Source organism: Manacus vitellinus, unplaced genomic scaffold (assembly GCF_001715985.3).
Source record: "Manacus vitellinus isolate BGI_N305 unplaced genomic scaffold, ASM171598v3 scaffold_9_pilon, whole genome shotgun sequence".
Taxonomy (NCBI): Eukaryota; Metazoa; Chordata; class Aves; order Passeriformes; family Pipridae; genus Manacus; species Manacus vitellinus.
The window spans coordinates 14819531-14843955 of NW_021940917.1; the positions used below are offsets into that span (position 1 = coordinate 14819531).

A 24425-nucleotide genomic window follows, 5' to 3' on the forward strand; every position below is an offset into this window, starting at 1 on the left:
TGTCCACACTGCTCCAGTGCAAGAAAGCAGCTTGGACAACGTGCCACCAACTTGCTGTACCTGTTGCCCAAATTGCCTGGGAATAGAAACGTTCTTTAACAGTGAGTGGAAAGCCTGTCAGGTTAAACTTTGGTCAGGTCTTCCCTGGCACCATATGCTGAATTCCACACCCTTCCTCTGACATGGTGAAGTTGCCTGTGTTTCCTAAGGCGGCTCTGAGGCAAGTGGTCCCAAATATTTCTGAACTGGTACTCTCATGCTTCTCATAGAGGATGGGCTGTGTCTGCTTTGGCTAACTATATTGCAGCACAGAACTGCATATTCAGCTCTTCAGGGATCTTAAATACTTACCCAGAAAGTGTAGAAAAAAAGTCTTTTTCGTGGGAGACTTCAATTAAAATGAAATATGTTGCATACCTGCTACTGCAGGATTATAAACATCCTTGGAAATATTTTTCCTAGCTCAAGAGGTGTTGCTTTCACAAGGAAATTCTATCTTAAGACCTCATCTTGACGAATAAGTAGGAATCCAACTCAATACTTAAGGGTGGATGAGTCTCAGGGATCATGGTCTGAACATGTTTGCAAAGCTAAGTTTAAATAAGCAAGGAACAATTATTTGGTACTTCTGGTGGGTGGCTGCAGAAAGTTCAAAACAATATTGGGCTAAATGAGCTAGAAGATCATATTTGACTAGGAAAACATAATTAATAATTTGAAACTGTTGAACAAATTTTATCACATGAACGCCCTCATTATACAAAAAATCCTGATAGTCTTGGAGGAAAAAAAGTAAGCATTAAAAATAGAAAATACACTGGAATAAAGGAAATAATGCTCAAGATCATAAAATGTACCAGAATTTGTAAAGGAAGAAAAGGAGCAGAAGCAGAACTTTAGAACTGGAAGAAGTAAAGGCAATAAGGTGCTTATTTAAAAAAAATGGCCTAAGAAACAATACTTCCAATAATATTAATCAGCTATCAAATGAGTTCTGCAAAACTGTTATTAGTGCTGAAATTTTTTTCCAGGTACAGAGAACACAAGCAATGCATCTGAGGTAAAAATTTTATAAAGTTGTTCACAGCCAAAGATGGTGCTAGATAACAGCACTGATGTGAAAAGAGGGAACCTGGGTGACCTGTATTGTAGATAGTAGGTATTGGGCCAGTTGGGTGGATACATCAGAAAAAGAAATACAGATAGATAGTACCAGTGAACCTGCATTTAATCTGAAGTTGGAAGAATTGGTTCTTGTACAAGGTTAGAAGTTTGTTTCATAATATAACAGGACATTCTCAGACTTGGCATGTTATCACTTTTTAATTCTTAGCCTGAAACACATATTAAAGAGATAAAGGTTTTGCCAACAGAATCCTTGTCAAATATGTAGCTTTTCAGTCTTGTGAATGATTAGTCCTTCGCCTGAGACCTAATGAATGTTTTTATTAAGGAGATAGACGGTTGTGTAAAGAAAGAGCAGAAAATCTATTTTCTTTTCTGCTGGACAGGTTAAGAGCAAGTAATAACATCCCATGAAAAACACCATGTGAATCATCATGTGGCAATAACAATGCTGTGGATTTCATTTCAGCCATCAAGCCTGTGATGGAAGTAAAGGCAGATCCAATTCTTTCAAAAATTGCAGCTTTACTGAGAACCATTGTTGAACCTCATTAAAATTATATATCCTTTTAAAAAGAAAGAAAAGGGGAAAAAGGCATTTGATGATAAAAATGTCTCCTACTGTTGGAAATTTCCTTGCATTCTTTCAGATAATTACAGGAAAGAATGAAATACTTACTTGTGTTTTGGATGATGTTAGGGTAGGAGCACAGCTCTGCTTGCTAATGACTCCCCTTCACTTAGCTACCTCTAAGCCATTGATGCTACCAGAATTGAATCACTGAGTTTTATGAAATATGAGTGGGTTTCAGGTTGCTTTTCCCCTTTCCTGGTATGAATGAGAAGAGGAAAGGGAGTAAAAACTTGCAGTCTCGCCCTGACCAAATTCTTCCCTCTCCTAGAGGAACAGACAGGTGGAGGATGAATTTTAGATAAATTTAGCCTGACTGCCTGAAGTGTATCTCTGTTCTGGCCAAAGAAGCATTACAGACCTGAAGCAAAATCACTGTTCAGCCAAAAGAAGTGCGCTGTGGGTAGCTCTGAAAGTCCCATCATCCCACTGTCAGAGAAGAAAATGTTGCTGAAAACACTGATGGTGAAGACCTTTGAAGAAAATACATCAGTTTGAAAGAGATTTGATCTAGCTACAGAGCAACTGAATGTTGGTGGCCTGTTGATGCAGTCCTATCTAAGGAAGAATTTCAGTGAGGAAGAAAAAAATCAGACATTGAAAGTTTCTTCCAAAACAGCAAAAGCATTGTGCCCTTTGAGTTTTTGTTAAAGCCAATAGCAAAACTACTACTTTTGACTTCTATGGTGCAAAAGAAGATCAAAAAAGTTGGTCATAAAGAGCTCAGGATAGCTGAGAGAAGACAAAGAACATGGAGACAAAATGAGTTAAGTGACATCATCGGGATGACACAGCAATTTAGTGGCAAAGCTGGAAACAATTTATGTTCCTTGAATCTCCATGTCTGCTTAACTGTATGGCTTTTCAGCATGAGAAGGTAATCCCACTGATTTCCAATACTGTAAGAAGAGAAAAAATCCAATTGAGATACTATTCATGTGGTGTGGAGAAAAGCAAAACAATCATGTACATTAGATCCTTGGCAGACTAGGAAAAACAGACTGCCTTGTGCAAATGCTCTGAGGAGATTACCAGAGTAATATTTGTGAAAATTATTCAATTTATTAGAGATGAAAAGAAGAAATAAGACAGTCCCAAGCCTGATCCGCTGCTCAGAGAAATCACTGAGAGACTTTAATTAATGTTAATTGGAGTGGATTGATCTTTTTTGGAGCATTAAGTTAGCTTGAAATCACAGTTGAAAATGCAATCTTATATTAAGAAATAAAAGTTTGTATTCCTATCAGAGGACACAAAGTAATAAATAAAATATGGCCCCAGTGCCTTTAATATTTATAAAATGTAAATTGGGAAATGGCATTGATGAAATTACCTCAGAAAGGAGTAAGCATAGCAACTAGAAATAAATACATCTGCTAAATTAGCAAGTCAGTTCTGAATGGTGTTTTTAGACCAGCAAAGTCTACTATGACAATGCTTGACTGAATCATAAAGAATAATATGGTAAATATATAGGATATATTTTATGTTTATCTGGTATGTATTTCATGAAGTGTCAAGAACTTTTTTTATTCTCTACATATACACTTCCAAAATGTAACAAAGAGCTGATGAGTTTCTTTGGTTGGTTTACCAATTGCAAATTACCAGTAGTCATGACATGCACACGCTGGAAAAACATTCATAGTTTTGCCCAAAGAAGAGGCAGAGAAGACAAATGAGGGATTGTAAAGAACTGATTTCACTGAATACTGAAGAGTCACTTGATTTTTCATAAAGCTTTAAAAGTTGAAAACACACAGAATGGGTAGTCTGTGCACCAAAATGTTTCTCTAAGCATGTGCTGTCCCAGCTTTGCGCTACAGCTCTGAACAAGAGAAACCAGTTAGCATGCGTTTCCTCCAGGTCTCAGACTTGTTTGCTGAATCTGAATAAAGGTAGAACTCAGATTTCCACGTGGCCGTAGAGTTAGCTGTATTTGTATGTCTTTGAATGTATACAATGAAGTATTAGCTGGGTATCTAACTATTCTACATTTGGCTGAATAATAATTTTGCTAGAGAACAAGTGCTCCTTCAGGCTAAAGAATGGTCACGTCCACCCACGACACTCACTCTCATGCTGTCTGGAATTTAATGTTAATGCAGTGGTTCAGTGTCTAGCTGTGGCTGAAAGAGAACCTGAGGTGGGATGCTGTAACACTAATGTATGCATCTGTCTCAGCAAATTCGCACAGAGATGCCTAGTAAGAGATGTCCACCAGGGAAAGAGAAGGGATGTAAGATTTTGCAGGGCTTATGAAATCCTTGTCACAGTTTCAGGTGCGTTGCAGTGGTCTATGTGCAGGCTGCATCCATTTTCAAGCATCATGTCTGAAGTCTTTCAACAGACTTGGAATGAAAAATATAACAAGATTAGAAAAGAAGAAACATTACATATGGAGAAGAGCTAAATGTGGTGACCTAAATGCAAACTTGGTTTCACAATGTCCCTAAATTGCTGATGGTTGAAAGTAGTTGTCAGAGACAGGATCATTTAATATTACCCTAGTTCTTACAATCCTTCTCAGAGCAGCAACTTCTGGCTATCCAACTGGACCCTTGATCTAACACAGCATTACAGTTCTTCTGTACCATTGCATTCCTGATACAAATTTTGATCTGTGGGCTTTTTTCTCCTTTCTTTTCCTTATAAGTCCAGACTGTGACTTATCTATACTACTGAAGAAGAGAGCAAGTCTGAGCTGTTAACACTGGTGACTGTGTCTCCCCTCCCTTCTTCTCCTCTCCTCTCCATTTTTGGTGGGCATAGAAATCACTTTACTACAAATCGATATTTTCTACTTAAACCTCATTCTGATTCATCCTTACTCTAGGTGATATATCTGGGCCTTATATCACGCTGTAAGGCAGAAAGAAAAGAGCCTGAATAGGTCCACTGTTCAAACCACAACATAACTGCTCTGCTCAAAGCTTGGCAGAAGACTATGTTATGATTTTAATTTTCTGCAGTGAAGGAAACTTACCAGGGGAGTGGGACTGGGAAGAACTTGGGACATTGGGATAGGTTTTTGGAAACTTTGATGTATTGTCTGAAAGACAAAGTCACTGTGGTTTTCTAGATACTACCTACTAGAAGAATACTGAGGGGATAATATTTTTACCCAGCACTGTGCTCTCTCATCCTTGCACTTGACTCTGGCAAATATGGACCTCCACACACTCTGCCAAAGGCTCCTTTCTCTTCCAGTCGGGCCCTGCTACTTGTTCTTTCCCTGTCTGTGCTGCAAGAAACAGACACAGTGTTCAATTTCACAGATTGTCCCAACACACGACTGCTGGCATTTCTTCAGACTGTCATAAAGTGATACCTGATGCAACTTCATTCTTGTAGCAAAATTTTAATTCTCCCCAGAAGCATAAAATTTTCTCTAAAACTCTGACTGGCCAATGAGATTTAAATGCCCTGCAGCCACTCAAAGCTTAAGACATGGGTCTTAAGTTCCCATAAAGAGGTCAGCCTGGGAGGGCCTCAGATTGTTGGAGAGTAGTGGTGGCAGACCAGTGCCCAAAGAGGAGAGCTGCTGGGAGATGACCCTTAAACTGCACTGTGGCTCAGGATGTGCAGAGAAAAACAGGTCAGGCTGGTTCCTTGACCTTTTCCTGGCAGGAAATATCCAGCTTAGCAGCACCATTGCAAAAGGTCTGTAGGTGACACAGGGAAAGAGGGATGGTTAGTGAGGCGGGCCATCAGCCTTGGTATCAAAAGAGCTCATCTATTCCTGATGTACATTCAGAGAAATGTAAATTGAGCAAGGGGTGAAATTATCTTTTGGGGCAATTGAGGTAAAGATAGGGAATATTATCATCCTGACTAGGCACCCATTAACTCTGTGGAAGGTCTTTCATATTAGTCAGAAGAACTAGTGAAACTGATCTTAGGTTTGCCCAAAGGCATAGGCTCCACATTTGAAAAAGAACTAGTCTTGTATGCAACAAAAAAGTCTTCTTGTAGGGAAATGAGAATTGCAGGAAGACTGTCCTGAAACTACATTTAAACTGAATCCATATTTGAGAAAGCCAAGAAATATATTCAATCAGCACTAAATTAAAGTAGTTTGGCCTCAGTTTTTAGAGACTCTTTTTCTTTGTGCTAGATGTTAGCTGTGGAATGATAGTGTGTGACATAACGTACATTGGAACTAGTTGGGATATGTTACAGTAAATTTAGCAGCTATTACCAGCTTTCATTAACAGAACCCAAATTTATTCCCAGGTTGTTTCCATTTCTGCAGAAGTAATTGAATATGCATAAGAGAAGGGAGGTTGAGAGAGAGAGAGAACTGGGGAAAAATGAAGAAGAACCTTGGTGCTTTCTAATTTTAGTGAATCAGTCAGAATGAGAATGGGTAGTTAAGTCTCTGCTTTAAAAAAAAATTAAAGAACTTCACAATGGGCACCCACACAATTCAGAGCAAGAGAGAGATAAACTCAGATGAGGAGGAAGCCTCGGGAATATCTGATATCATTTTAGGGATAGCTAGGTTCATAAATGAGTTTGCCTTATCAAGCTTTAGCTATCAAATTGTTCCTTGCCTCCACCTGAGCTGGTGGTCAGCTGTTCCTTGGCACTCAATAGGGAGAAATGCAGACCTCAAAGGATGATATCCCAGGTGCATGCCTTAGAAGGGAATGTATTGCTGTCCACTGACTAGAAGAGCTCAAAACAGATGCTTAACTTGTAACTATCAAACTATGAGCAAGTGCTCACTCATGAGGAGCTTCTTCTATTATCACATTCATTGCAAAGCCTTTGTGGAGAGGAGTGTCCAAAACAGGAGAACATCATGTGAATCATTGTGCTAGGTACTCTTAATCGTAGCCTTAAACCAGTTTGCAGTCCATGTCTCCCTCCAGAGCTGGAGGTGGCTGTGTCTGGCACAGGGCAGCCCCAGAACTCTTATCACAGAGGCCACACCTCTTAGACCCCATCTATCAGCACCTTAACACATAAACCCATTATTGTGTGGCTTCCCAGACTTTGTCTCTTGTACTGTAGAAATGCCCTGCACTTTTAAGGCATGGTTCAAAGGGAAGTTGTGTCTGGAATTTTTCTTTTTTGTTTTGAATATACTTCTCAGATGATATCCCAGCAGGAAAAGCCACGAAGCAAAGTGGAAAAAAATATTGTTAATGTCTTCTAATTAAATTCATTGAAGCAAATCATCTTCCTGCTTCCTACATCCTTCATTGTCTGCAGTGTTGCCTTGTTTCCTCTGGCATGAGCTGGCACCTTCTTCTCTTGGGAGCCCCACACCTGCTCTGCTAAAGGCTGATGAAGTTAGTGCCCCAGAAAAGTCATTTTCCAAACACAAACCTGAACAGCCAGGCAAATAACATTTTCACACAACATTACTGAATAATAACACAGTGTCCTCAGGCTTGCAGTGGCTGTGCTGGGAAGCAGGTGTATGGTGGAATATTGATGGGTAATCTAGAGAGCAAAGCAGGTGCTTTTAGAGCCAGCTACTATAATGCTGTCGGTGGGTTGTTCCTGCCTTCATACAATCAGAGACTGTATGTCTCTAAGGCTCGTGCTTTTTCCTCCTGGCACATGAGTGGGAGGGGCTAGCTTCTTTCCATGGAGAGAACAAAGTCAAACGAGCAGGAACTGGGGCTGAGTAAGCTGCCACATTGGGAAAGTGACAGGCAAGCTGTTACCAGTAAGGATGCCCAGAATGTATGAATATATAAATAAGAGGGAAATTTTCTATCAGCAAAAAAAACGTACACCATATTTCCCACTCTCTTTGAAAGTACTCCATAATCAGAAGCTTGTGCCCAGCTTAAAAATCTGCACACAGTGTTTTTGCCAATGTGCAAACTTCCTATCCTCCCACACTCTACAAATCCCTTTGACAAAAATCCTGCAGATGATGGATTTCCACTCTCAAAGCACGCTAGGTCAAGATTGAGAAGTGCCAGAATTCACATATGTCAGCATCTGCTAAGCAAGATCTGAAAGGTAATCACAGGATTGACCACAGGTCAATCACTTGCTTGACCTGTTGACATGGTGCCAGGAGTTGTCCTTAAGTGGGAATGAAACAACATCTCCTTTCACTTCTGAGCCAGCTCAGACACAGAACATCATTTCTGTTTTTCCTATTTATTTGATCTGCCCTGGCTCCAGATTGGTCTGAGTTTGTTGGTGGCTTCTCTGTTCAGCACACAAAGAGCCCTTTCCTTCAGGTGCTTCTAAAAGGCAACAGTATTTCTTCTCTCAGTATCAAAGTTTCTGGTTGTGCCGCTGCATTTGTTCTAGCTACTTCTGTGTATACTTGCATGGTACATGGTAGGAATTTTTTAAGTACTCTACTGTTGGTAAAAGATACACTTCCACTAACGTGGGACTTCTCTTGTGGCAGCAAACACTGAGATTTGAAATGGTTTTTTTTCTCTCAGCTTCTCAGCCAAAGATATTACATGAAAAGAACCTAGATTGTAGCAGCCATTTGTGTAAGTAAGGCCTTTACCAAGATAGGCTGAGGCTTTGGCCAAAAATCCCAATCAGCTGATCCAAAAAAGCTCACATGATCCAAAAAAAGCTCAGTGAAGTGTATTCTTAATTGATCTTTTTAATTCCTCTTTTTTTGCATCTGAAGAATAACTGTTCATTAGTGGCCTGAAGCGATGGAAATTTGTGAAGTAATAGGATTCCTACTTGTTCATGGCTTTGTTGGGCATGCACAGGTATTTTATGATGGGAAGATCCTAAATAGTAGTAAGGGCACAAAACAGCATGATCAGCTGAGCATGTTGTTGATGTGCATGGTCACACTTACAAGCAGGCTCAGTTACTGATGTGTCTTCTTCCAACAATCCCTGCCACTTGATGTCATACAAGATGTGATTTAAGGTCTCTCTCTGCCCTTATACCCTGCCTCTCACCCTTCCCACGTGTCTACTGAAAGTCTCATTAATGATGTCAAAATGCTCAGACAACATAATATTAAAATAGAAAGCCAGCCTACATTTGCCCAGTTTGAGGAGGATAACATGAGCACAGCTGGGTATCAATTATTATCAATTGAGCTGCTGCTTTTTGACATGGACTCAACAAAAAACCAACATGCCACTGCAAAAGATCCCATTCATTGTTGTATCAAAAAGCACCCAGCTGGATCAAGGAAGAGGGAAAGAAAATGGGCTTGTTACTCTTGTTTTGACTCATTGTCTGGAGGATGAATGCTTCCCAGCAGAAAGAGGTTAACCCTTCAGCTGTTCCATACCCTCCCATCTGAACTGCTATGAGGGCCTGCATATATGGAGAGGGAAAGAAAAACTGCATGTCCCAACCAAGACCTCAAGAACCTATGAAAATTATTATAGCAACTGTTCTACCTTAAAAAGGTTCCTTTCATTACTTCAGTAATTGAAGGTGGTAGGAGTGAGCTGCAATGCCTTTGTCTTGTTTCTATAAAGAAAAAGGCGTGCCTATGAGAAATGTACAATAGAGACAGCAAGCTCTTCCACACAAGGTTCATCTCTCCATTTTGCTGTATAGCTCTTAGCTGGATGTGGGTTGTGAGTTTCATGGGATCTGCCCCTGCTCACATGTCACTGACAGTGCTAAACATTTGTTCTCTGACCACTACCAGCCAAGAGAAATGATGAGAAAAGGTCAAGAACTCATCTCTAGTGTGGGTTTTCACCCATCTGCCCAAACTGGTTGCTTGCTGTTGCAATGATCTGAGTTTTTTTATGCAGTGGCTGTTTACATGTGAAAGCAGTTCTCCATATCTGTAATAGCAACCCAACCTTGCAGCACTAGATAGCCTGAGTGGGTCCTTCTAGCCCTGTAACACCATTATTGCTGTTTGGTTGGATTGTTAAGATGAACCAGGTATTTTCCTTTGCCAACTTCCATTCACTACAGACATGACTTCCCCAGTCTCTTGGGAAGCAAAAAAACTGTCTAGAATTACATAAGGAAGAGGCTGGTGTGCCAGATCAAAAAGGGCTAGAGAAAAATAAGTAACTTGCCCTTCATTTTTTCATGTCCCTCTAAAGAGCTACAGCATATGAATAAACACTCATAATTTCCTACTTGCTCTTTTTGGATATCAAAAGGGTCCTTCCTATTTTTAAAGCATTTTGATGTCAGTTCTCATCTCTGTTGCCAGTTAATGGGATTGAAAAATACTTTTTGTACTTTGGAGGGAAGCATATGTCAAAGGTTTGGAACTAATTGATTGACTATCTTTGATTTTACTGAGTCTCAGCTCTGAGCTTGTGACAATACCTTGGTCTCCACAGATGTACTAGCAGGGTGGGTGTGCTAATTAGATCCTTGCTGCAATGGGGCATGGCAAGATTTATTCCACAGAGAAGACTCCTCAAGGAATTGATGACAACAATTAAATACTCTCAAAGCAAGGACTAAAGATAATCACCTAACTAATCTTTCCTGAGCTCTTACTATTTCTGAATTACATTATCTTGTGCTTTAAACGAAGTCAGCTTTGAAAACTTTGGTGTAGGTTACTGAAAGGAAAAAAATTCTACTGAAAAGTTTGAGGCAGTTTATTGTCACATAAAATTAATCCTATCAAACTAGAGGAATTACTGAGGACAGTACAACTCAAGAAAATGGCATGGAAGCAACTTGTTTTATTTCAGTGCAGCATCATTGTAAGCAATGACTGTGTTTCAGAGCAGACTCACTGCAACCCCTTCAGAAGGGTAAATCTTATTTAAATTCTCTGTTCACAAAATAAAAATTAGTTGTCTCCCACACCGGTCTCACAGAAAGCTGAGAAAAATTTCAGATGAATACCTAAATGTTGGTGTAGAGGACTAACTTCCAGATTAGTCTTCAGGATTCTCAGCAGTAGCGATATGAATGCTGCTTTTATATCTGGGACTGTTGGTTGGCTCTATTCTGATTTTTTTTTTTGTTTGTGTAGCAATTAATCTGTGTTTATGATCTGTTGACTTTGTTTAGGTAGACTTTAATCTTTTTCATTTCCCTCAAATCCACTGTCTAATAGGAGACTAGAGTTAAATGAGACTGTCCCTCACAGTGTTGAATTACAGTAAATTACAGGGAACATAAATGTGGCCAGAGCATACTTCCAATCATGTAGAGGGGTATCACTTCCAAAATCCTAAGTTCCTTCTCGATCTGCTGTGATGAGCTCTGTTACCTGCCACTTTTCTTTACTGATAATACACTCCTACACGTGCAAGGGCACTTTTTATTCTACTACAAAATGCCAAGGAGAACCTGAATTTTCATAATACCAAGAGCTGACATGTGCACAAAGAAATGAATGCAACATAATAGAACCAAAACTGGCACTCAGAAACTTTTTTTTTTTTTTTTTTTTTTTTTTTTAAAATCTGCCATTAGTGGCTTCTAGGGATCTACAAAGACATTAGATGCAGAGAGCTCACATAGTTTATCTACTAAGAGCTGAACTTTAAACGTATCTGCAATTTAGGGCTGAATTTTCATCTGGCTTAAAGCTCAAGTCTGCCAAAGTGCTTGTGATCAATAAGGCAATGAAGTGCTGAACCCTACCAAGCATAAACCCAGAAAAGCAGGATAATAATAATTTCTAAGCCTCATGAGCAAACCATGAGTTCCCTATTCCCCTGGAGAGGACAAATTATATTTCTTTTGGCAATTATCTACATCTCCAGCAAGCTTTGCATTGTAAGAAAAAAAAAGAGACTTCTTATCCTGCAGTAAACCACTCCCTATCCACTGAAGCCCTTGTATAAGGTTCTTGTAGAGACAAACTGACTGGATTAGAGCTTTCAAAATAAGATTAAATAATGCAAAAAATAAAAATAAACCTCAAAACCCTAAGGTAAACAAAAAAAATCAACAAAACAACAACAAAAAAAGAGCTTTCACATGTGGTAAACAGAGGCTATAGAAAAGAAATGTTATGTCTAATCTAAATTACTGTAGTGTTCTGAGGAAATAATTTTGCCAGCCTTGTACTAAAAGGAAGGTTTTCACCTGGCAAAGCAAAAAACTGCAAGAGGCAGGAAGAAGGATGAGCACCTTATACTCCGTGTTCTATCTTGTGCAGTGTGCACATAAACAGAGATATATTCTATGGATTTATTTATGCTGCCAGATACATAGCCATAACATAAATTCTTCTAAACTTATACAAGCAACTGCACGTGTGCATTTCCAGGTCTCTGCCATTGGCTTCTGTAGAAAACTAAATGCAGACTTTGGAAACAGTAGAAATCATAACCTGCTTTGGCTAGGAGCACACGTGCTCTGCATCACTGGAAGACGCCTCTGGCCTCATGGGAACCTTCTGCAGCTTGACCCCATCCTGGTGATCATGGAGCAAAACTGTATTTTCACTGAAACCTGCGAGCAATTCAACTATAATTGTTACTGTGGAATATGTAACTTTTCTTTCTTCTTACCCTGTTTTAGCTGCTTTGAAGTGTAGAACTGACCCAGATTTTCTTAGCTGAGGGTGCAGGTTGGGTTCTGGGGGAGAGATTTTCCACAGGACCTAAGAGGCTTAGGAGTACAATATATACTGTACCTATCTTGGGCCCTGTGGTCATGAGTCAGTGCACTGATTTCAGTCAGCCCTCCAGGTACCTAAAATCAGTATTGTGGAGCCTCTGGTCCTATGCTCTTCTTCATAAGTCAGATATTCTCTGCTTACTCTGGAGATTTTTCTCTGATTACAAGATGGAAACTTTGCTAATCAGTAGTAATTTGATTATCTCCATTACTGAAACTTTCAAAACGTCATTCCTCTCACTGAGGCTGACTGAATAGCTGTAAGGCATTGTTTTAATATGGATGCTGCATATACAAAAGGAAGAAGGTTAACATATTTACAAACACAGAGAAAATGAAAAAAATGTTTTCTGCTGAGCATTCTGAAAAAGTCATGTGTCTGTTCTTTGTTATAGAGCTTTGTTTTCCAAAGAGTAATAACTTTGTTCACAAACTGCTGTTCACACCACCTGAATGTAGTAATGGGAAAAAAGCTTTTGACTGGGAAAACCATGGAGTTGACCAGTGAGCAGAATGGCCAGTTTTCTTCAACAGAGTCAGCATCTGTAGTAGATTGAGCCAAAACATGTTTCCCTTCTGCCTCTATGCAAACACAGGCAGTATGGGGAAGAAACAAGAGGAGTTAGAGATGCACACATACCTTCAGGGCTGTGATCTTATTGACAACACAGGGAGGGGGTGCCATGGCTCCTATAGTTGGATGTCAGAAGAGCAGAGTTTGACCTCTTCAGGAATCTGCAAGCAAGCAAGCAAGAAAGAGCAAGAAAGAAAGAGCAAGTGAGTGAGCGAGAAAGAGAGAAAGAATGGAAAAAAAGAATGGAAAGAATGAAAAGAATGGAAGAATGTAAATAAAAACAGAAGGAAGGAAGGAAGGAAAGGAAGAAAGAAAGAAAGAAAGAAGGAAAGAAAGAAAGAAGAAAGAAAGAAAGGAGGAAAGAAAGAAAGAAAGAAAAAGGAAGAAAGAAAGAAGAAAGAAAGAAAAAAGAGAGAAAAAGGAAAGAAAGAAAGAAAAAAAAAGAAAGAAAGAAAAAGAAAGAAAAAAAGAAGAAAGAAGAAAGAAAAAGAAAGAAAGAAATCACCAATCCTGCTTGCAGCATCAGTCCAGCTGATGGGATGTCTGGGCTCCTGGGGCACTGCCCAGGCTTAGTGGGGGTACCTTTTTATAGACAGGTTTCCCTGCCCTGAAGAGGCTTCTTACTTTCTATGCAAATTAGTTATCATTGGCAGTGTGTTCTTCCACACCTTTCTGGAAATGAGTTGGAGGGTTTTGGGGGTCTTGGATGGTCCTGATCCCCCTTACAGTCCATGCTCACTTCTCGACCTCATTCCTGTGCTTGTGTGGTACTGTGTTGTGTTCATCTCCAGCAACTAGAACAAGGAGGTTTGTCCTGGGAAAGTGCTGCCCTACCTCCGTATGGCCCCTTCTCCAGCCACATCTTGTTCTTTCCTGTGACATAGAACAAAGGAGAATGACCATAAATAGAAAGAGGACAGGTTTAGACTGGAAACTAGAAAGAAATTCTTTACTGTGAGGGTGGTAAGGCACAGGTTGCCCGGAGGAGTTGTTCATGCCCCATCCATGGAAGTCTTCAATGCCAGGTTGGACAGAACTCTAAGCACCCTGGTCTAGTGAAAGGTGTCCCTGCATATGGCGGAGGGGTTGGAATGAGGTGATTTTTAAGGTCCCTTCCAACCCAAGACATTCTGTGTTCTTATGATCTCCCTCTTTTAGCTGTGTTTGTCTGGTCCTGTCTCCATTGAGACCAACGGAAAGATTCCCTTTGATGTGAGTTTGCAGAAAATTCAGAGTGACCTCTGCAACCAGGAACCTGATGCAGTTCTGTTTTTCACTTAAACAGCAAGCAATGGACAGATGTCATGTTGTTTCCAATTGAAAGTAAAGAAGCAAGGCTTCTTGAGTACTGATCAGATCTCTGAGAGAGGGCAGTGCTATATATTGCAATCTGTCTGTTGTGGAGCTTCAGAAAGGCAAATTTCCTACCTATTGCTTAGAACACCACTACTCTTGGATGCATAGATCACTGGGTATTCCAATTGGAATGCATTGCAATCCTGCAGCTAGTTAGAATGAAAACCAGATGCATGGTTCTTAGACAGTAGTGTTGCTGTGGTGCAGAAGGAAGACAACCAGATTCACCCAGTGTCACCAGAAATAGATGCTAATGGGAGGCAGATGAAGATGAGTAATTTGAAGTCCACATTGCATCTGATCTGTGCTTGTGGAAAATTGCAGGCCTCTACGTATCTGCCATGGGAGCCGCCTGAGAGGAGAAGGGAGATAAGACTGAAGAGGATATGGGAAGGCATGAAACAAGATAGGTCATGAATGAAGAGCTGCTGTGATTTTGAAAGGGCTGAAAGCCTGAGCTAGCACAGAGTAGCAAGGCATGTGTAGCCAGAGGGAACTTGTGGGAAGATGGAACCCTGGATGAGGTAAAGGACTCAAAGGACGGAAGCCTGCTTTACAAATAATTTCTGCTGGAAAGCTGGCTGAAAAACTCTGACAGTCCCTGAAGAGATGGTTTGGGAACATCTTTTCCAGGAGAGATGAGGCATGAAGCAGAAGCTGTTCATATATCCATAGCCCTGCCTGTGCATCTTGGGTGTCCTCTATCCGAAGTTTTATTGTCTTCCTTTCTCTCTGTCTGCCACCTCTCTCCTGAGTTATGCTCCTGTTTGGCTCACACGCAATTGAACAATGCAATTTAGGATTGCAGTTTCCAGACTCTGCCTTGTTCTTTTCCATTATTAATCAGCCCTCTTCCACTAACACATTGACAAGGTCAGCAGAGCTATGCAGAGGCCTGTGGAGACAAGAAAACACCCACACCTACACTCACACCACACCCACACACCTACACATACCTCCATGGTGTGGCAGGGACTGAGACACCCAGTACTCTCTCTCATACCTTTCATTCTCCACCACAGCTTGAAAATGGCATGGTTGCCCATGTGGCAGGTTGTGATTCTTTGTTCATTACTCCTTATGAAGCACAGAGGTTATCCAGGGTCAGCATGTCTGAGTTGCGTGAAACCATCTGTGTAATTATAACAGTGCATGGCAGAGCTTGCACTGAAATGGATAAATTTAAGAGACAAAGATAGTATCCTCCTTTCATATGTATTAAAAGGCTTCCCCACAAGTTTTCTGGGGACTAATCCTGTCCATCAAACCAGGGATAAATGAGCTGTTTGGAAAGACAAGAAGACCAGGAAAAACAAACAAAAAGAGCAAATTTTCACACAAAATGAAATCAAGAGATTTGAGATGGGAAAAAACCAGGGCACATTGTTGGGCCAGATCTACATCAAAGTAGGCTCTGTTCTTCAAACAGTCATGAGAACCAAGTACCCAGTGCTCTGGCTTTCAGCACTGTCACCTCCTGTAGAAAACCCTTCTCTCATTCCGCCACATCCCCAACTCAGGGGCTTGTAGGGAATAGATGTAGGGGAGGAAAAAGAGGCTGTTTCCACTGCCACACAAACACATAGCAGCACTCTTACTGCAGAAAGATCTGTAACCAATACCGTAGCATCAGGAAAAAATTCGGAAACAGATGACAGTCCATCACAATGGGCAAATACTTTCCTAAGCCTCTGACTCAAAACTGCCTCACTTTCACCTGAAACTTAAAGCCAGAGGTGTGTTTGATAAACTGTTCACTCACAGAGAGACCAAACAAATCACGTAGAAAGGCTTCAGGCTTTTATAAATCAAATAAAAGGGGAGTAATTTTCTGTACCCTGGACTCTCACATTTGTGGAACTAAACCTTACTTATTGCTCCCAACTTGTTTCAGTCCTACATATATTCCTGGCAGAAAATACCAGGAGTTAATGATGGGAAGACCTAAATTGGGCTGATGTTCTCTTTGGGAATAGAAGAGAAAAAAAGAACTTTGCAGACTTGATAAATACATCCCCAAAAGACACATGAATGATAAATATTTTTGCAGTAACTCTGTCTTTTCAGTTTTCCAGATTTTTTTCTCTGTTTAAGGTATTTATTAAAGAATCGACTTCATGAGCTGAAGTCTCTAAGAAAAATTATTTGTTCAGGTCAAGTTAACCTTTGAGGTGAAATCGTGTGTGTGTGTTGCCCTCCTAGTGTCTTTTCTAACCATATGCTTTCAAGACTGGCTGAAAATTTTTTTGCTGTGTGGTTTTTTTTTATTTGATTGGGTTTGGTTTGTCTCTTATTTTATTTGGGGTTTTTTGTACTGAGGGTTAGAATAGGAATGAAATTTAATAGACAGGGCTGTGTAAGAATAGGCAAAGTCTCCAATATATTAGGCAAGATAAGGAATAAGCTTTTAAATCTCTCACTAGCTTTTCAAACCTTAGCTAGTAAATAAAATAGTAATCCCAGAGATGCCTGTATCTGCCATGCCTGTTCAGGCATATATTTAATACCACCTGCAGCTACACAAAATCACTGAGAAGAAAAACTCCCTGAATAGATGTGTAACCAGAGTCATTTATAATGCCAACCTCTTCCCAGAAACTAAAACTCAGTGTTATCTGATATGTGGTTTTTTTTCTTGAGGTGTAGACGGAAGGCCAATCTCAGGCTCTCAGAGCACCTTGGGAGGAGGAGTTGTTTCCTGAGGGAAAGAAGAGCAATGTTGCCAGTTGCCATAGTGAAAACAACCGTCCATGAACAATCCATAGTGCTGTGGGTGGTGCACAGCTGTGTTGCCTGGTTCCTCTATGCTTATCTCCAGATTTCAATCACCAAGATGCAGCCATAATGGAGGACTCTTTATTGACAGCCATGAAACATACTGGCCAGACAGACCCACCTAGGACATGCTGTACCATTACGAAATCCCAGCTCTCTCTGCCTTCATGGCTTTGCCTTAGCGAGGCGTGCATCCCACTCCGTGCCATAGGCTTCACATGCACACCCTAGGTTAGCTGAGCTGTGTGTTAGAGTTGTGAATATGTCAAGTTAGCCAAAGGATCATAGTTCCTTTCCCTGCCCAAAGAACTGAAATGTGCCATTGTTTATTTTCTTTACATTCCCAACAGCTGATGCTGCAAGTCTGTACTGCAGGACATGTGTGTAGTTCCAAAAGCACCAGTTCTCATTCCCTTTTTTGTACAGATAACTAGGAGCAAAGAAAAGTGTACAGTGAAAATATTCAATAAAGAAAGAAGCTGGGACTATATAAAGTATATACATAATGATATTTAGTGGTTTATAGAGACTGTAAAAGATCATAGTTCAACCATGGCAATAGTGATACAATTATGTGAGTTACTATAATAATCTTAGCAAGTAAATATAATAATCTTAGAGCATACAATCATGGTAAATATTAGTAGCATAATGTTATTGTTGTTGTGTTGTGGTTAACCCAGCCTGCTAAGGTCAGCACTCTGTTGGTCTTTTGAATCCCCATAGAGTGTATGGAAGTCAGAGGAGAGGCATCCTGCCCGTCTTGTCAGTGGAAATGTCCGTTCATCTGGGCAGCAGTTTGTTCTCAGACTCCAGGATCCTCTGCACTAGTAATCTTCTGTTGATCACACCATACAGTCTTTGAGTTATCTTTGCGTCCCCCTTTTGTATTTCACTAGCTTCTCCAGGTGCTTCAAAGGAGGCAGTTTCAAATCTGATCCAAAGAAAACCACTCACTTGCACCTTGGTTGCAGCTGTCATCCTGCAGCCAGTTCCATACCTGACCCAAAGACAGGCAGTTACTTCTGCAAGTGTCTCAACTGTGTTATTAGTGTTGATTCATTCAGTGGCCTAGATATTTACTGGATAAATGTGCTCATTTTAGTAGCAATGGTTAGCTTGTTATAGGAAATTGTAAGTATATTTATGGTGGGTTGACATTTTACCTGCAGCTTCCCTTGGCTCAACAGTCCTCTACTCCTTGACACTCTTAATGTCATTAGAGTTTGATCAAATTTCCAGCATGTTTCTAGTTCAGGCACCTACCTTGGCTTCTTGTGAAAAGCAGGAGGAATAGTGAAGGAAAGAGATGGGGAGGAAGTTGATGGCAGCATGGTAAGTCTGGTCTTTTCCTGCCAGTATTTTCGTGACATAGTACGCAGTGAAAACAATCTGCATGTGGCAGCATAGTAATGATTTTAGGAGTAGCAAGGTGTTATACATACTGAAAATGTTTCAGTGTCTTGCTGGGTTAGGTCCATGATTCTGCATATGGTAGAAGACATGAATACATGAGTGAAGGCCAAGAAGGCAATGGTACAAATACAACATCATGATACAAATACAACACCAAATTTTGTGGGCTTGAACCTTGGATAAAAATGAAACTGTTCCCATCCTTCAAGTTTGTTGGAAGCAAATTTTTTTGAATGCAATATTTCCTGTCCCCAGGAAAGTCAGAACACTGGAAAGATTGTTTTTAGTCATATTTTTAAAATTTTTTTTGTTGACTCCACCTAAATGATTTCATGTGAAGACACTACTTTAAAATTTTTGCTCGTATTAATATTTTCCTTGTTTAATTTTATTTCCTCTGAAACGATTTCAAGCCTAAAGTATGCCATTTTATGAAACGTCACAGCTTACATTTTTTATTACAAAAATAAAAATACTGCCAGGTTTAGATGAATTCTCATAACTGGTCCTTTAAATTGCTTTTGATGTAATGTCATCTTTCTCCAAACGGAGAATACCTGTGTCCAAAATAAATTTGTATTTGAATGCTATATATATACTAGGGAAAATGTCTTTTTTCTACATGTTGTAGCATTACTACAGGTAGGAACGAATTAAAAATAATTTCTGTATTTGGCATTAGTGTCAGTAAGCTGGAACAGTAGAATCTGCCAGTCCTTAATGCCCTTTTACAGTGAGAAAGCTCTTTCCAGTCAATGTATTACCAGATTCCGCAGCTACCCTGTAAGACTGCCCGTAAGTTGTAAAATTTAAGGTCTGTCTAGGACTGTGCAATTCTCTGATGGCAGTCAGTGAGGGCTTCCTAAGGAGACATGTCAGGACAGGCTGACAAGCACAGTGCTAATTTCTTCGTGTAGTCTTTGAGCTTCCCTCTGTCCTAGCACACAGTAGCGCTTCAGTGGCTGCTTTTGCTCCACAGTTTCCCGTGGCCTGGATGTTTGTTCAACAAGTTCATGAGCTGGAGGATCAACACACGTTGAGCTGATGCTTGTTTCGAGGTGGAGAATTTGAAAGCACAGTAACCCGTGTGTTACCATGGTTTTTGTTGTCTCCACTGCTGTTCTTGTCTAGCTGGCATAGGAAGGTACAGTCTGTAGACAAATTACACTGGGGATCACCTAGAGACATCTGCCTGTGGCTTGAGAGGGAGAGTGAGTATCAATCAGCCATACAGACTGACCACAGTCTAGCATTGCATGCCATTCCCCCTGCATGGTAGCGGGTCCTATGCTTAATCTCCTCTGTGGTGTGCAGCCCTGTGACTACGAGTTGATCAAATGCTTTCTTTGTCCCAGATACGAATGGAGACATCATTTAACATCTCTCTCATGAAATCTGGTCTGACCAGTAGGTGCAAAAATCATAAGACAAATGGCCCTAATGAACATTCTGGCTTGAGAGAATTGATTTAGAGTGTTTTTGAAGTTACTGGTTTCAACCTTGTAGGCTGTCATCCTAAATATTAATGATGATGGAGAAAGGAAGCAAAAATATTGCCTTTGCTCGTAAATGCTTGGAAGGAAATGTTTCTCGTCAAACCTAACAGCCCTTTGAAATCAGAAAGTCTTGACAGCAGGAGTGGACTTTTTGCTTTACTGGTAAACAATTTGGACTATTTTTAATTGGAAAAATGAAAAGAAAAAATAGTGAAAATAGCATCTACTTCATGTCTATTCAGTAGTACCATACCAATGATAGTTGAAAATATTGAGTACATGGTACCAGCATAGTTCTTTAATGTTTTTCAAATAATATCTAATTTTCTTTTTGATGTGTTTATTCGTGCAAAATGTTTTGCTGACCTTTGCATGGGTTTAAGTTAGTTACTTTATAGCTCCAATGTACTAAGAACAATCTTAATTCTATTTGGTACTTTAATTAAAATTTGGGCATAAGTAAAGGAATGGCTTTTACAAAGCAATAATTTTGAAACTGATAGCTGCTACAGCAAACTTGAATGCCTTTCCTCTTCCTCACAAAGGTCAAATTCCTCCCTAATGTAGCTGAAATGAAAGGATTGTAAGCAATTGTGCAGGTGCTTTTGATGTCACTGGTGGCTGAGGAGCTGATAGGGCAGGAACGGATGAAAGCAGCCATGAAGGCAGCTGGTTAAAAGGTAAAAAGACTGAGCAGAAGAATGTTGCTGCCAGCCTGTGAGCTGTGGGCCTGGGGACCAGAATTATCCTCGAAATGTGCAGCTGGCCTCTTTGCAACACAGCTGGGCACTGAGAAATGGGAGACTTCCTGACTTTGCATCACGATCAGAGTACCAAGAAAGTTTAACCTCCATTTATCATCAGAACAAGTAGAAACAGTCTGTTAAATTTGAATTGGTCTGAATAAACAGGTCTCTGAGCAACCTAATCTAGTTGAAGATATTCCTGCTTAGTGCAGGGTGGTTGGACAAAATGGCCTTTAAAAGCACCTTTCAATTCAAACCATTCTATGATTCTGTAATAGAGGGTAGCTTGCAGGTATACTTGTTCCTGTAGATTTGCATGTGACAGTTTGAGCTGATTTTTTTTGTTTTTACTTTGTAGCACCATAACATTCAAAACATTGCAAACACTTAAGGAAATATCAGCATAACCTGAGGAATGCTGAAATGTATGAAGACTGTTGACTGATGAGGTTTGGTTGTGCAGAAATTGTTTTCCTTGGACATGCCTTCAAACTAGCAATTGGAAAGGATGTCCTAGTCACTGTGGGAACTGAGATATTACAACATTTCTCTCCCTAGCCTGATTCACAGATGCATATCTTTACTTCTCTATTAAATATAGCATTTTGAATGTAAAATCATAAAATGAGATTCTGGTTACTCATGTAATGTCTTAGTGGAGTGCCTTTAATTCTCAGTGGGAGTAGCAAATTTCAGGTATCTGTTCTACTCACAGACTTAAGGATGTTTCTCTTCAAACAGTATGGGACAGCTGAGTTTCTAATGAAGGTTTATTTTCACAAAGAGTTCTTTCTGTCCCACTTATACAAAGAAAACATGGATGAAGTGGTATAGCATATGTTCCACATGAAAATATCTGAAGCTGTCATTTTTACTGCAGTCCTGTCTGTCCTGTCTTGTTTGCTTTGTTTTGTTGATAATTATTTTTTCCCTGAAGTTTTGCCACATCCATAAACCTTTACAATAAAATGCTGCAGATGGAATTTCAGAATCATGTTGGACTTTGGATTTGAGCATCAAACTGTTAACTGAAGAGAGGAGGACCAACACCAGTAGAATGTCACCCTAAAACTTTAACACAGAGCTTATATTCTCTTTACTAGGCCCACAGCTCCATAGTCCCAGTTTCTCTCACGTGCTTGTTTCTGAGTGATCTGAGCAGCTGACTATCTTGTCTTGTGAAAGCTGTCCATCCACTGGGCTATTCTTAGGGACAGGTTGGGTTTTGGTGTCTGTGTAAAAGAGCAAAATGAGAATATTAACAGTGATGTTCATACTGGAGAATATGAGGCACCATGTGCAGTGGCTGGCTTTGTCAGCCATCCTGTTCAGTCGGTGACTGACAATGTGTTATCTCTCTCCTGCAGTATGGGATAAAGAAGAAGGAAGAAAAGGAAGCAGAGGCCCAGGCTGCACTGGAAGCTAATGCTGAAGGGAGTCTGACACGCCCAAAGAAGGCAATCCCTCCTGGCTGTGGGGATGAGGAGGAGGAGGAAGAAGAGAGCATTCTAGACACAGTCATCAAATACCTACCAGGGCCCCTGCAGGACATGTTCAAGAAGTAATAGCTGCAGACTGTTAGATGGGCATAAACAGTACTGCAAAGGATTTCTCTTTTGCCCAATGGGGATTTACAATCTTGCCATCCATCACGCAGCCCTCCCCACCTCTGCCCTCTACTGCTCACTAGGAGTCCCTTCGCTTCCCATTCCTTTCTAACAGCCTCTTTCCCTTTCCTCCACCCCAAGACTTATCCATTCCTTTTTTGTACATAGTCTCACATCCAGTAGATGCCTCTGAATGGATGTAAAGATTAAAAAGCTGCAGACTACACAACTTTTATTATAAGCCATAGTACTATGTATGTTAAATAAGGCAACTGCACATCAAGCATAGAAAAGGAACAATCTCATTTCCATCCAGAGCAAGAAGGAGTGTTCACTAAGTATGAACAGTGGCCTCTTTAATTTTTTTTAATTATCTTTTTTTAATTATTATTTTTGATAATAATTAGTCATTATTACAATGTTCTTGTTGATTAGGTCACACTAGCCATTTTTTGTTGACCGCATCTGCTCTTGGCAGGGATATCTCAGTTATCCCATGGAAGCAGAGCTTTTCAGTTTTAATTCCATTGCTGACATAAATAAAAGATCATTTGTAAAGTAAATCATGCATGACTTACACAGCTGACATCACGCAGAACTGTGGAAGAAGTGAGTCATCTGCCCTCAGATGCTGTAGAAGTTAAATGCCTCAGAATCTAAGCAAGAGTCATGTTGCTTTGGGAATTAGCCATACACTTAACTTGAAAGAGCATATTGGTGAGACAGTTGCTATACAGAGAGCTGAGACCACAGGAGAGTGCATGGTGCTCTGGTAGAGGACCTTCCCAACCCCTCTGAAGCCAATGACCAAGTACGTTTGCTGCTCTGTTTAACCCTCCTCTTTCTGCCCAATACCGTATTCAACACTCGCATTTCCAGCACTGTTTGCAGGCTGGGCATTTGGGTTTCCAGCATATTGTTGTGGCTGTGTCATGCCCACCTCTTCCTGCAGTGTGTGGGTGTGTGTTGTGTCTCGAGTGTTAGTTATGGCCCTGGAGATCCAGAAATTCGAGATATGCCTGATATGTATCATGCTAAATTACTGCCTTGCCTTGGGGAGGTCACTTATTTTTCTGCCCCAATGGCAAAATGTAGGTTTCGGTCTCTGCCTGCTATAAAGGCATGAAGTGAGGATGCTTCTCCAGTACTGTGCAGGAGCTAATTAATATTAGTGCAGAGTGTGGTATCCCTCGATGCTAATAGGTTGGGAGGAAGTATCTTTCTCACCATTTTTTTGTTGCCTTTTGCAGATACAGGTACAGAGGGCTGGCTTCTCAGTACAGCACTGTAGGTTTGAAGTAACTACAAAAGATAAATAAAATTCTATGGGAGATGTGGACTTGGTAGTACATGCATAGATTCAGTACACAGACAGACTTATTTTGAACGTAGATTCTCATGATTAGGTGTCTGGCTGGTCATCTGAAGAGCTAATCTTGAAATTTTGCATTTGGCTATGTCTCTGTAGTTGATGCTCTGAGAGGATCTTGCCATCTCAGTCTTATGGTCTTGTAAAAGAAATCAGGGTTTGTCTGTTGGAACTAGCATTGCTTATCCCTGTCCTGGAAAAAAGAAAGATTTCCTAAATATATGGAAGAGATTTGAAAGCCAATACACACTTTCAGCTGGCCACAGAAAGGAGAACAATCTCAGACACTTCATTGTGTACCTAAATTAAGCATTTTACTTCAGTGGAACTTCTTAGTTGCACTGGTTGTTCACTGGAACTGAGTTTGGGCAAACATCTCAATATTTTCCTGAATAAGAAATTTTAGAAGATGTTTATCATCTTTTCAGGTTAGGAGACCAAATCTGCACCATGGTTAAGGCAGTGAGCTTGTGAGCTCTGTGCCTTCCAGTAGCATCTCTCATAATAGGGGAAAAATACTATGAAAGGGAAGAAATACAGCATTCCCTCCTCACCCAGTTCTTATTCATGTATTATAGTCCTTGCTTCTTCCCAAATAATTTTGACTGTAAGTTTCTGCTGAATCCAAGGTGGACTCTGAGGAAGTTTGACTGATCTACAAGTCAGAACAAGCTGATAAAGACGCAACTTATTTCAGGCTGGATCTTCAAACAGGACATGCTCATTCAAGTACAGGCTGCCAAGGGCTATCCAGAGGAAAGAGAAAGCAGGTTTTATTCGTTTGGATAATGTCAGTGGGG

At 40.3% G+C, this 24425-nt stretch overlaps 1 protein-coding gene across 1 annotated transcript in view; it reads left to right on the forward strand.

Moving 5' to 3' along the window:
• CPLX1 (complexin 1) overlaps positions 1 to 23518 on the forward strand; it is a 105294-nt gene extending 81776 nt beyond the window's left edge. Inside the window, exon 3 of the mRNA XM_029965468.1 lies at positions 22017 to 23518. Within this exon, the coding sequence (XP_029821328.1) occupies positions 22017 to 22214 (198 nt within the window). The 3' untranslated portion in view covers positions 22215 to 23518. The remainder of the gene's footprint in view (positions 1 to 22016) is intronic.
• Positions 23519 to 24425: the final 907 nt, after the last annotated feature.